Here is a 12,514-nt window from a genome sequence, read left to right on the forward strand (position 1 = left end):
TTGCTCTTTACTTGTATTTACCAAAAGGAGGGTATATTTCTCCTGCTCCCTGTTCAATAATTTAATAATAATTAAATAATCAGTTATTATTAATCTCTGTCCCTGTACACATAGATGACAAATGAAAGATTAAAGGAAACACCAATATGAAATATGCTGCTCTGAGCTCAGCATAGAGTTTGTTACCTTCATACCCCTTTGATTAGAAGCTGTCTAACACGTCACTCCAAAGTCTCTGTAGAGCTTCAGTGTGTTGAATTGAATGATTCACATTATTTAAGTTTGCATCAAACATTCAGAGCAGCAATTTTATACTTTTGATCTTTGAATTACAGGAGAGAAAGTGAAGGCTACTGTGACAGCAAACACCGAAATCATGCCAGCAGGGGGCAGTGTGACACTGACCTGCGATGTGAACCACTTTGCTGACTTAGAATATGACTGGTTCAGACAAACCTCTAAAAACTCTAAGAAGACCGCAGTAGCTGGTGAATCAGACAGAGTACTTGTGACCTCTGAAACCGGCTTCTACACCTGCAGAGGACGTGTTAAAGACAGTGACCCGGTCATTATTCATGAAACTGGTGAGGAAATTCATTTTGAAACAATAGTAAATGTGAAAAAAGTAAATGACGTGATCTTTTCTCCATAATGAAGAATTATTTTATTTAATCATTTACAATTTAATGCTGTACAGAAAATAAAACATCAAACTTCTTCATCCCGTCATGCGTAAATGCAGACTCTGAGACAGACTCAATAAGAAAAAGTCAAACTTTTATTTTGGCTGATTAAAAATCCAAAAGAACACACACACACACACACACACACACACACACACACACACACACACACACACACACACACACACACACACACACACACACACACACGCCAGTGGCACCACTACCAAAATAAAACAGGAAGTGATAATTAATCACTAAACAGTGAAACAGACACGAAATTGACACAGGAGGGTGAGACAGGAAACACAATGGGAGGGAACAAATTAAACTCCAACACTAAAGTGTAAAAAAGAACTAAAAGTTCCAAAAATGCTCAAGAAAGAATGAAGAATAATAAACAAAACTAGAAACACGAACAAACAAAGAATTCAACCTGAAAAAGATCAGAAACAAGTCAGACCTGGGAAACATTAAAACTTGTAAATAGCATTTTTCTTTTATAGTAACAATCAGCCTGCAGGGAGCTACGACTGATTTAACTTGCTTTTCAAAATATTTTACTTACTCGGGTCAAACAGTTGAAGCTCTAAATAAATCTAAATAAATCCTGAAATTAATATTTAAGTTGTGTTTTAAAGATTATTGCATAAAGCGACATGTCTGTGAATCAGCTGTTCCAGTCACTTTACTTTCATGTTATAAACAGTAAAATTTGTAGGCTGTCTCCTAATTGGATATTCTTATGTGAACAGTTCCCAGTAAGCCCACTGTGACCCTGCAGCCATCCTGGACTCAGATATACAGCGGTGAGACAGTCACTGTCAGATGTGAGATTCAGGGAGGTGAAGGAGCTCAGTGGACGTATGAATGGAGACGAGGCCAGTCAAACATACTTCCAACATCCAATGAATACAGAATCATCAGAGTTACTGAGTCTGACAGTGGAGGATACAGCTGCCGGGGCAGAAGGGACTATTTCTTCTCAGAGTGGAGTGATATCATCACACTGACTGTGTTAAGTAAGTTGGACCTTCATCTATATTATCAGTTTTAGCTAAATAAGTGAAAATACTTCAAAAGTTTAGCCCTCCTTTGTGATGCTCAGTAAAAATGTCAAAAGGTTTGCTTGTTATACAGTCATTGAAATGGAAAATAGAGCAGATTACATTTCAGCCATTTACTTTTATGTTCTCATTCTAAACTGAACTGCAGATAAACCAAAGGCCAAACTGAGAGCTGATAACACAGCTGTTCCAGTAGGGGGCAGTGTGACCCTGACCTGCTCTGTGAGCCCATCATCATCATCTGGATGGAAATACTACTGGTACAGAGATGATTCTGGTAAACCTCTGAGTCCACAGGATGGAGTTTTTCTATCAAATGACCGAATCAGAATCTCACAGAGAGGACTCTACAGGTGCATAGGAAAAAGAGAAGCTTACTACACAGAGTGGAGCCAGCCAGTCAGGATTGACACAACTGATGAGTTTAAATGTAACTTCCTACAAAGCACTACATCTAACGGTAACTGAACCTTTTGACATTCATGTGTTTTTATTGTACTTTCTTGAACAGTAACAGCCTCAAACAGGCCTGTTGTGACTCTGCATCCAAACTGGTCTGAGATATACAGAGGAGAGACGATCACTGTCAGATGTGAGATCCATGGAGGAGACACTGAGTGGGATTATGAGTGGGAAACAAACAGCATCAGAAAACCTCCAAATCAAAATGAATACAGGATTATTTCTGCTTCATCATCCAACAGTGGAAACTATCGCTGTAAGGGCAGAGTGAAAAGTTCACAGCATGAAACAACAGAGTGGAGTGATTCAGTCACACTGACAGTTTCAAGTAAGTTGAAGATCTTTCATTCATATTATCTGTTTTTTTAAATCCTCACAGGTTTCAGGTTTTAGTCAAAGAGTCTGATGTCACAACTAGGGGTGGGTTTTAATAATCGATTCATCGATTAAAATCGATTCTGGCCTGGATAACGTGATATCGATTCATTAAAACCCTGAATCGATTTTTTAATATAAATGTATTTTGCCCAAAATTCCAGAATCTCAGGTGAAACGTCACAAAATTTTGACAACCACCAAACATTTAAAACAGTAAATGAGAGCAGGTACACGGCTTCTGCACAAAGACGTAAACACACAGCGGGACCCGCGGATCAGAATCAGTGAGATGTCGCCTTTCTCACCCGACGGCACGGACACGGTCGGGGCTGAAAGCCGACAGCTCGCTGATTCTGATGTTTCGGTGGGTCCGCACTTTGTGTTTACGCCCTTTTTGCGCTGATTCTAAAGCTGTTAGTTTTCTCTCTCTCCAAACATTATTGACTGAATCAGCAGCAAAAGAAGGTCCAAACTACGCTTCACATAAACATCGTCATGAATTCCCTCTGACTTTTGCTGTTTTGCTTCCACCACGATAAAAAAAAATAAAAATAAAATCACACTTCATGCACAGCTCTCTCTCTCTCTCTCTCTCTCTCTCTTTCTCTGTACTTCAATAACAGTTTCCCGTCTATCCCCGAAATCTGTTTTCTGCATTATTCGCTTGTTTGTTATGCACAAGTCTACCGTTATTTACAGCGCTGTCAGCCGATGTTTTTTTTTTTCCTTATACTTACTTCCGAAAAGAAAACCTAATTTCTGCCGTTCAATAGGCTTCTGAACAAATTTAAACTTTTTAAAATTATACAAAATGCAAAACGCTTAGCTGTGTCTCTAATAAAACCGTTGTAACTTCAGAGGTAATGTTCATAAGTTGATTAATGGTTTTCTTTCATTTTTGATGTACTGCAGAATATTTTTATAAAATCCCAGGCCAGGAAAATCACCTTCATGTTTTTCTGTTTTATCTTCAGCTACTTTGACACAAAGGCCTCTGCTGTGATGCTCACACCTTTCATAAAGTCTGGAAAGTGTCAGCTTCCTCTTTATAGATACAAAAATATGTAAATGTACTGATCTGAATTATAATATTTCTGACTGTCTGAGGCAAAATTTCCCAGATTCAAATCGAATTGAATCGAATCGAATTGTGGATCGAATCGATTCAGGACCTTGTGAATCGGAATAGAATCGATTCTAGAAATCAGTGAGGATACCCAGCCCTAGTCACAACCAACAAACACATTATGTTTTTCACCTAATGACTTTAATGAACTGCAGACTACAATATAGCCTCATTTTATTGGACGCTGGCCTATTCATTTTAATTTTTTATGTATTTATTTTTCCAGTTGGCAAATAGTCTGTATTCATTATTTGCAGAATAATTGTTTCATATTTGATTCTAGTAACTATATTATCTAGTGATTTTTTTCATTACTGTAACATTTTTCTTCTTTAATAATCAAGTAACAATCTGTTTAACTTTTTCCTGTAACATCAACAGCAAGTAAACCCAGAGCCACACTGAGAGCACAAAGTTCAGTCATACCAGCAGGGGGCAGTGTGACACTGAGCTGCTCTGTGGAGGGCTCTGCTGGCTGGAAGTTTGACTGGTTCAGACGTGATTCAGTCTCTTCTAAAGCTCAGCTCATGAGAGGAAATGAAGCAAACAGAGTTATTAGTGTCTCACAAGGAGGTCTGTACCACTGCAGAGGAGGGAGAGGAGATCCAGTTTACTACACAGAGGACAGCAGTGACGTCACAGTTACAGAAACTCGTGAGTCTAATTATTTTATTTCTACCAGACTGAGACAGATCAAGTTATGTGATCTGTGCTGTTCTTCGGTTTGTTTTCTGACTTGGAGAGGTGGAAATGAGAAAATAGAAGAACTTTAGTTTCATTGTGACAAAGTGTGCACTCTGAAAGAGCCCATCTGGTTATCAGAGAAAAAAATCATTACAAGCCTTTCATCAATTTATTGGATCTTTACAAAAAAAACATTTTACTATCAACTATAAAAAATACATTAGCAACAGGATATTCCTATGCCAGTGGCTGCAGGCTTTCTTTGTGTTTTTTCTAGATTGAAGACAAAAAACTTTAACAATCAAAAGTTTTATATTTGTTTTTTTTTACCACACTGATTTTGACGTCTTTGTGAAATGGATATCAATACAACTCAGGAATATCAATAAAAGATGATAACTGTACAAGTAAATACTTGTACGTTTTACTAAAAATGTTGTGTTACAGTTTGAAAGCTATGAAATGTTATGACTTTGTTTTGTTGTTCAGTCTTTAAACTGTGAATCCGCTATTTTTTTCTCACTTTACTTTCATGTTATAAACAGCAGAGTTTTTATGTTTGTATTTGTGTCTAACTGGATATTTTTCTGTGAACAGTTCCCAGTAAGCCCACTGTGACCCTGCAGCCATCCTGGCCTCAGATATACAGCGGTGAGACAGTCACTGTCAGATGTGAGATTCAGGGAGGTGAAGGAGCTCAGTGGACGTATGAATGGAGAGCAGCCAAGTTAAACACACCTCCAACATCCAATGAATACAGAATCATCAGAGCTACTGAGTCTGACAGTGGAGGATACAGCTGCCGGGGCAGGAGGGACTATTTCTTCTCAGAGTGGAGTGATATCATCACACTGACTGTATCATGTAAGATCTTTCATCCAGATTATTTTGACACAAATTTGATACATAAAAAATATAAATACAAAAAAACCCAGTACATTTTGATCACTGATCAATAAACTCAGCTATGCTTCAAATTAATTACAGCATTTGAACTAGGTAATCACAGAATTTATAACATATTATATTGTTGATCAAATGAGCTTCACCATTGAGGTTTTAGAACATGAATCACTTTTTTCCACCCAGGTCTTTAAATTTGTTGGATTCATTCAAATTTATGTTCTAAAATAAAAATGTGTTTTTATTAGTACATGTTGAGATATTTGACATGTTTAGATAGTCTCACTCTTAAAGTTCATCATAAATATTTGTGAGTCAACATTTTAGTGACATTGAATTCAGAGTTAAGAGACGAAAGATTGAGAGAAAATCTTTGTTGAACAGATGAACCCCGTCCTGTCCTCACTGTGTCTCCATCATGGCTGAGTCCTGGAGCCTCAGTAACTCTGAACTGTGAGGTTGAACATGCGTCTGCAGGATGGAGCTTCTACTGGTATAAAGCTGTTCCTGATCTATCAGAGAAATCCTCCAGTTATGAGCTGCTACCTGATGGCAGTGGGACTGCACAGGACTCCTACATCATTCATGGACAGACACACACAGCAGGATATGTGTGCAGAGCTGGAAGAGGAGACCCAGAGTATCACACTGATCACAGTCAACCAAAGTTTGTCTGGTCTGCAGGTCAGTGTTATTCTGTCTAATAAGTTGTGCCATCACTGTAATCGACCAAGGTTCAGCTCATCATTTTTTTTCTAATACTAATTTGACATTTTAAATCCTAACATCTGTGAGCTTTGTCTGTTCACTGCATGTTGTTTCCAGATGTTCATTCAGCAGCGTCTCTCACAGTGAGTCCTGACAGAGTGCAACACTTCACCTCTGACTCTGTCTCACTGACCTGTGAGGGAAACTTCACTGAGTGGAGAGTGAGGAAGTTCTCTGAGGACGGCCGACTCTCTGACTGTAGGAGAATGACTGGATCCACATGTAACATCAACACATCAAAGTCAGATACTGCAGTGTACTGGTGTGAGTCTGGATCAGGAGAGTTCAGCAGTGCAGTCAACATCACTGTACAGAGTATGTTATTATACATTTACTACTTGGATTTGAATGATTTAGACATCAAATGAACATTTGTCCCAGCTTTGCTGTATGTGAAGTCATTTTATCTGGAGAAAAATACAAGATCAGATCTTCATGATGAGCATTTGTACAATCTGTTCTTATTATTGTTTGTCAGCTTTTTCTCAAAGTGTGCAGCAGCTGATGTGACTGAAACAATTGTGTGTGATTGTGTCACAGATGATGGTAATGGTCCTATCCTGGTGAGTCCTGTTCATCCTGTGACTGAGGGAGCTTCTGTTAGTCTGAGCTGCAGTTTGAGAACACAAAAAATACTTTCCAATGTGTTTTTCTATCACAATGACAAACTTATTGAAAATGATCCCCGAGGGGAGCTGAAGATCTCTGCAGTGTCAAAGTCTGATGAAGGTTTCTACAAGTGTCAGTACTCAGGAAGAGAGTCAGCACAGAGCTGGATGTCAGTTAAAGGTGAGCAGGATCAAAGCATTTGATGGAGTTTTCTAAACACGTCTGATGACTGAGAATGAACATTAGATTGTCTGATTTAAGTCTCGCAGTCACCTTGCTCCATTTCATAAAAGTATTTATTTATATAATTATAATTGATCAATAATTAATTATTGTTTATTGTAACTGTGTCAGGAGCTGACAGCTCTTCATCTCCTGTGTGGTTGATTGTTGGACTGGTTTGTGGAGTCTCTCTCATTATTATTCTCCTGCTCTTGTTGTATCGCTGCAGAAGAACCAACAGTGAGACCTTTTCCTTTACTTACTACAAACTCTTTATCATTCAAAGACACAAATGCATCATGAGGTTCAAATGTCTTTTTTTTTTTTTTTTTTGACATTTTTAATAAAGGTGCTGTTAAACAGACGCTCAATCAGGATGGTCAGCAGCAACCGTCCTCTCTTCTTCATGGTTAGTTTTTCACGTAGTTTCAAATATTCTGATCCTATTTGCAACAAGACTGTACTTATTACATCTGCTGCAGCTTTTCATATAAATGTTATTTGCAAGAATATTTGTGTTTAAATTAGTATCACAGACATGAGGTGACTGATTTTCTCTGACCTGCAGGTGTTCGTTCTGTCTATGAGACAGTCAGAAGATGTGAAAACACTGAAAATGGTAAAGTATACACTTTCATTAATATAGAAACTGGATGATTATACATGAAAGTGATTAAAATTATTATTTCAGGTCCAGCAGAAGGTGATTACATCAATGTCACATCAGTGATTCAGCTCAGAGTCATTAACAAGACAAGTGAGTGCACAAAATGTGAGATTTGAAATGCAAAATATATATTGGTAATTATTCTCACTTATAATAAATGCATTTGTGGACATATGGTGGTGTTTGTTTTGAAATGCTTTCATTTGATCATGTCAACAAGGCAACGCAGAGCAGACCTCTGACTACAATAATGTCAATCCAATCCATTGAGGGGCGGGGCCATCTGCTGCGACCGGTTGGGGTGAGAGAAGGAAGACAGGATAAAGACATGCTGTGGAAGAGAGACAGAGGTTAATAACAGATATGATTCAATGCAGAGAGGTCTGTTAATACATAGTGAGTGAGAAAGGTGACTGGAAAGGAAAAACTCAATGCATCATGGGAATCCCCAGCAGCCTATGCCTATTGCAGCATAACTAAGGGAGGATTCAGGGTCACCTGGTCCAGCCCTAACTATATGCTTTATCAAAAAGGAAAGTTTTAAGCCTAATCTTAAAAGTAGAGATAGTGTCTGTCTCCTGAATCCAAACTGGAAGCTGGTTCCACAGAAGAGGGGCCTGAAAACTGAAGGCTCTCCCTCCCATTCTACTTTTAAATACTCTAGGAACAACAAGTAGGCCTGCAGAGCAAGAGCGAAGTGCTCTAATAGGGTGATATGGTACTACAAGGTCATTAAGATAAGATGGGGCCTGATTATTCAAGACCTTGTATGTGAGGAGCAGGATTTTGAATTCAATTCTGGATTTAACAGGAAGCCAATGAAGGGAAGCCAAAACAGTGTCTGTTTTACATCACTTCCACTTTCCCATGTTGTCAAGCTCAATGTGACATCACTGGTGTTGTCCAATCATCTTTCTGCCAGTCTGTTCAGGGCAATCAGCCTTCATTCCACAGTCTTTAAACCTCACTGCTCATGTGTTATTCTCCCTTACATTTGCCCTCGTGCAACCCAGCTCCATCTCCGCCTTACCCATGTTACTCAGGCTCCATCCAAGCCTCCATCTTCATCTCCGCCACCAGCATCTAGACTCCAGGAGGTCCTGTTCTGTTCTGCTGTGATGGGCCATCAGGGTCTAATCACCAATACAATACGTTTATTTCCTTGAAATGATGTCTCCTTATGGAAGTTTTAACAGCAGCTCTTTAGCTGTTTTTATTTTTTGTATTTAAAGTCACTTTGAGTGAAAAGGAGAAGATTTTGTATACAAAACAATGATTGTGACTCGACCTCTTAACATCTGTTTAAGTGTTTCTGCTTTTGTAAAACTATCAGTGAACTGAAGGCATTTTTTGGCCTTCCTCTCTTATTGCATATTATTGCATACATACTAATAACATCCAGACTAAAAGGCTTTCTAGCGTGTACTGGGGTAGCACATTACTGCTAAACATCTAAAATATATTGTTGAAAATGGGGCTCTGCTAGTTTATTGTTGTTTTCAGTGTAATGTTTAAATACAAATAAACAGTATGGAAACAATTTCATTCAAACTTTGATGCAACTTTGTTTTTACACTTTGTGAAAGTTATTAATGACAGTTAAATGCAAAGCTTGTGTCAGTGTTTCTATTTTAAGTGTTTGTGAGTGATTCAGTATAATAACTCAACACTCTTACATTGTTAAAAAGAGAGAGAGAGAAAATTATTTTGCATCCAGCGACTTAGGGGCTTTCATTTTTTCAGATCAAGTTCAATTTTTCTGATGTTTCGGATGCTTTTAAACACATCTGACCAATTGCAATGTTGTCTAGTGGTGATGCAATCAAAATGTTCATTCTGCATGGTGGAACATTTGATTCTTGTCATGTCACAGAACGGCTCACCACTGGCTCTCTGAAATGATTTCTCTGCCGCCTCAGGCGTGGTCCCATCATGAACCCAAAATCTCAGTTTCGTCCTTTATTGGTTTAGTAAAATCAGGATCTGCTCGCTTCATGCTGACTGTTATCTTTTTTCTTTCTTCGTGCATATTTTTAGGATGAATTTTTCACAATAACGCAATGTATTCTGTGAAAATGAAGGACACAGGACTACAAGGCAGATGATAAAGAATTAGAACAGAGCTGCTACTTGTATTCCAAACCTACTTTAAACTTCACAAATAACTTGCATTTGATGTACACAGAGAATACTTCACTCACATCACCTGAGTAAATAAATAAACTGTCAGATAATGAAGAAGGAAAACCAGCTATTACACAACTCAGTCAAGCTAAACGATAGTTATTAGATCCATCATGCTGATTTTATGAAGAAATGCCAAAATTTATTAAATCATTAAAAAGAAAAAAAGAAAAAAACCTCACTGAGAACTGATCCGTTTTTTTTTTTAATGTCGACCTGTCTTGACTCACTGTGCAGGGTAACCGATCAATGTTACAGTCCGAACTGTAAAGACCATTTCTAATTATTTCATGCTTCAATGCATCACAGGAACTAAACCAAGTTAATTAAATATTGAAATATATTTTTAATAAAATTAACTGATATTTTTAATTACTTAATGAAAATTTAATTAACATTTTGAATGATGCATTTATTCATTAATGTTGGCACTCTTGACACTCCATACATTTAAGTAATGACTAACATGGAGTGAAATGCACATCATTTCCTCTCTTTATGTCACCTGAAGGGGGCCCCAAATAACATACATTTTTTTAAAGATAAATCTAAATCTTTGAGTAGGTGCAATTATTAAAATATAAAATTAAAGCATAAAGTAATATATGGACAGTATATACATATCTATATAAATTACATAACATATATCACAGTAAAAACACATGAAAACAATCTAAAATAACTAATCTACTTCACTGTTAGCTTTTGTAAATTCAAAGTATTAAGGCTTTGGTATCAAGATTTATCCAAGCAGTATTAAAAACGTTTTAGGACGCACAACACCTACGCATAACAGACATGCTTTGAGGTTTTTGGTGTGACTCAAAATCGAGTAGTTCAACACACTTACATAGCTTTTGCTGACTATGCAACCAATAGAATTAACTTCTTTTTAACAGCATTTCGTAACCACTCTGATCATACTCCTCCCATCGCTGTTTCCGAAGAAACAGTGAACGGTCATCAAAGGCAAAGAGCATATGAATTAAATCAAGTCTCTCGGCCCGCTTCGCGCTCAAGGAGGAGTATCACCAACTCATCATCGTGGTTAGCGAGACCACACACTTTAGAAACACATTTCTCAAGTTAGACACTATAGAAATGATCCCTGAAAGTATAGTCTTAACGAACAAGCGCCCCGACCCAGCTACTACTATGACGGCCCTGTCCATCTCTGTCACGGTGCTAACAGCAGTGTGTGCTGCTTATGTTTACTGGGTCACGTATCGTAGTTGTGACACCGAACGAGTACCGTTCGGTGTTAATACACCGAACAGTACTCGTCTGCGAGCTCTGAAGTGACATAAATAATTACTTTTGGAGTACCCACAATGCTCTCTGATGGTATGCCCCTCCTCTACGTCTGTCATTGGCTGCTGAGATGCCGCATGCCGCGTGTTAGCCTCGGATGCTAACAATAACAGAGGATTGATCCGCATATTTAGAGCCGTGGTTTGGAACAATCTGTTTAACACACACTAAGGCTGGATGCTGCCGATACATGTTGTAACACAGAAAGAGATAAAATGAGAAAAATATTTTTGTTAAAAACTTTTATGATAAAAACAATTTGTTAGCAAAGGTCACCTGTGCGCCTGTTTTTGTCTTCCGACTACAAACAGGACTGTAAACCTGTTCCTATCTTGACAAGTGTTTTGCATTTTCTTTTTTTTTGTGCCAGAACAACAGTAATTACAGATATGGAAATGTACTCTTCATAACAAAAGCTTAGAGTTATTCATTATCCTTTCAGAAAGTCTCTAGTCTCTTTGGATCTGTCTGTGGCAGCTGTCAGGTAAACACAAGCAGAGAGGGATGACGTTTGATTACAAGCCACCATTAATCAGCAATAGCTTAAACTGCTAATTAAGTAAAAACAATTAAAGTCATGTAACTTCCTACATTTCAGCAAAGCTCACATGGAGCTATATTACATGTTCAATAACAAGATTTTGATGTTTAGAGTGGGTTTTCTGCTACTCCACTGCTTCATGAAAATCGCCAAATTATTAACCTTCCCCATGCCACAAGTAAACAGATGCAACAATAAAATATTTATTTGATTAACCATCCATACTAAGGTGTAAACTGAGTCTGCGGGTAATGAAACACATAAATTGCAGGATTTTTGCTTGATTAGGACGTGAAGTAAAAGTAAACACAAGCTTAATTTATAACGCTTTGCTGTGATCAGTGGTGGGGTAATTATTCAAAAAAGTAATGTGTTACACATAATGCATAGAACACTTCTCTTAAAAGTAATGCAGTGCATTACCTAATTACTCTAGGAGAAAGTAATTCGTCGTACAACTCGTTAGAATTACGTTTGTGTTTCCCCATAAAATGACTTGAAACACATTTTCGCATACTTACCATTCTTCTTGACTAACATTAGTGTTAGCATGCTGTCTGTGCAGCTGCTCGCAAAGAGACTGTTGTGTTAGCAGCATAATGCAGATGTTTCTGTCCTGTAGCAGTTTTTCTTTTTGTCCAATAAGAGTAAAAGTAATCCATGTCCACTAATTTCCTCCTCAGGCACATGGATTTAAATAATCTGAACTGCGAGTGGGATCGACAGGCCAGCAGGCTAACAATCCCAGGAAACTGAACTGCGGGAACTATTACACAGCATCATTGTAAAAATCTTGGCACAAGTGGTTTTCATCACAAAGCTGGGGAAGTCCTGCATTATAGGAGCCACAACATTAAAGCTGACCTATAGCAAACAACGCTTAAACGTAGAAGAACAGCTCAGTAAAAT

General features: G+C 37.9%; 1 protein-coding gene and 1 non-coding gene across 2 annotated transcripts in view; one reads left to right on the top strand and one right to left on the bottom strand.

Annotated features, from left to right (window-relative positions):
• LOC146579953 (basement membrane-specific heparan sulfate proteoglycan core protein-like) overlaps nt 1-8,106 on the top strand; it is a 28,520-nt gene extending 20,414 nt beyond the window's left edge. Inside the window, exons 15-23 of the mRNA XM_085268037.1 lie at nt 336-584; nt 2,262-2,540; nt 5,688-5,987; nt 6,129-6,386; nt 6,612-6,859; nt 7,022-7,142; nt 7,471-7,521; nt 7,594-7,659; nt 7,790-8,106. Coding sequence (XP_085124163.1) covers nt 336-584; nt 2,262-2,540; nt 5,688-5,987; nt 6,129-6,386; nt 6,612-6,859; nt 7,022-7,142; nt 7,471-7,521; nt 7,594-7,659; nt 7,790-7,839 — 1,622 coding nt within the window. The 3' untranslated portion in view covers nt 7,840-8,106. The remainder of the gene's footprint in view (nt 1-335; nt 585-2,261; nt 2,541-5,687; nt 5,988-6,128; nt 6,387-6,611; nt 6,860-7,021; nt 7,143-7,470; nt 7,522-7,593; nt 7,660-7,789) is intronic.
• Nucleotides 8,107-10,661: 2,555 nt separating this feature from the next.
• Nucleotides 10,662-10,877, bottom strand: LOC146579954 (small nucleolar RNA U3). Its single transcript, XR_014891723.1, has one exon. It is a non-coding gene; the product is annotated as a small nucleolar RNA U3 (small nucleolar RNA).
• Between the last annotated feature and the right edge of the window lie 1,637 nt (nt 10,878-12,514).

The sequence above is a fragment of the Mchenga conophoros genome, linkage group LG3 (assembly GCF_057382185.1).
Source record: "Mchenga conophoros isolate Kocher_MC1m ecotype Shallow Benthic linkage group LG3, M_conophoros_male_GT1.1, whole genome shotgun sequence".
NCBI lineage: Eukaryota > Metazoa > Chordata > Actinopteri > Cichliformes > Cichlidae > Mchenga > Mchenga conophoros.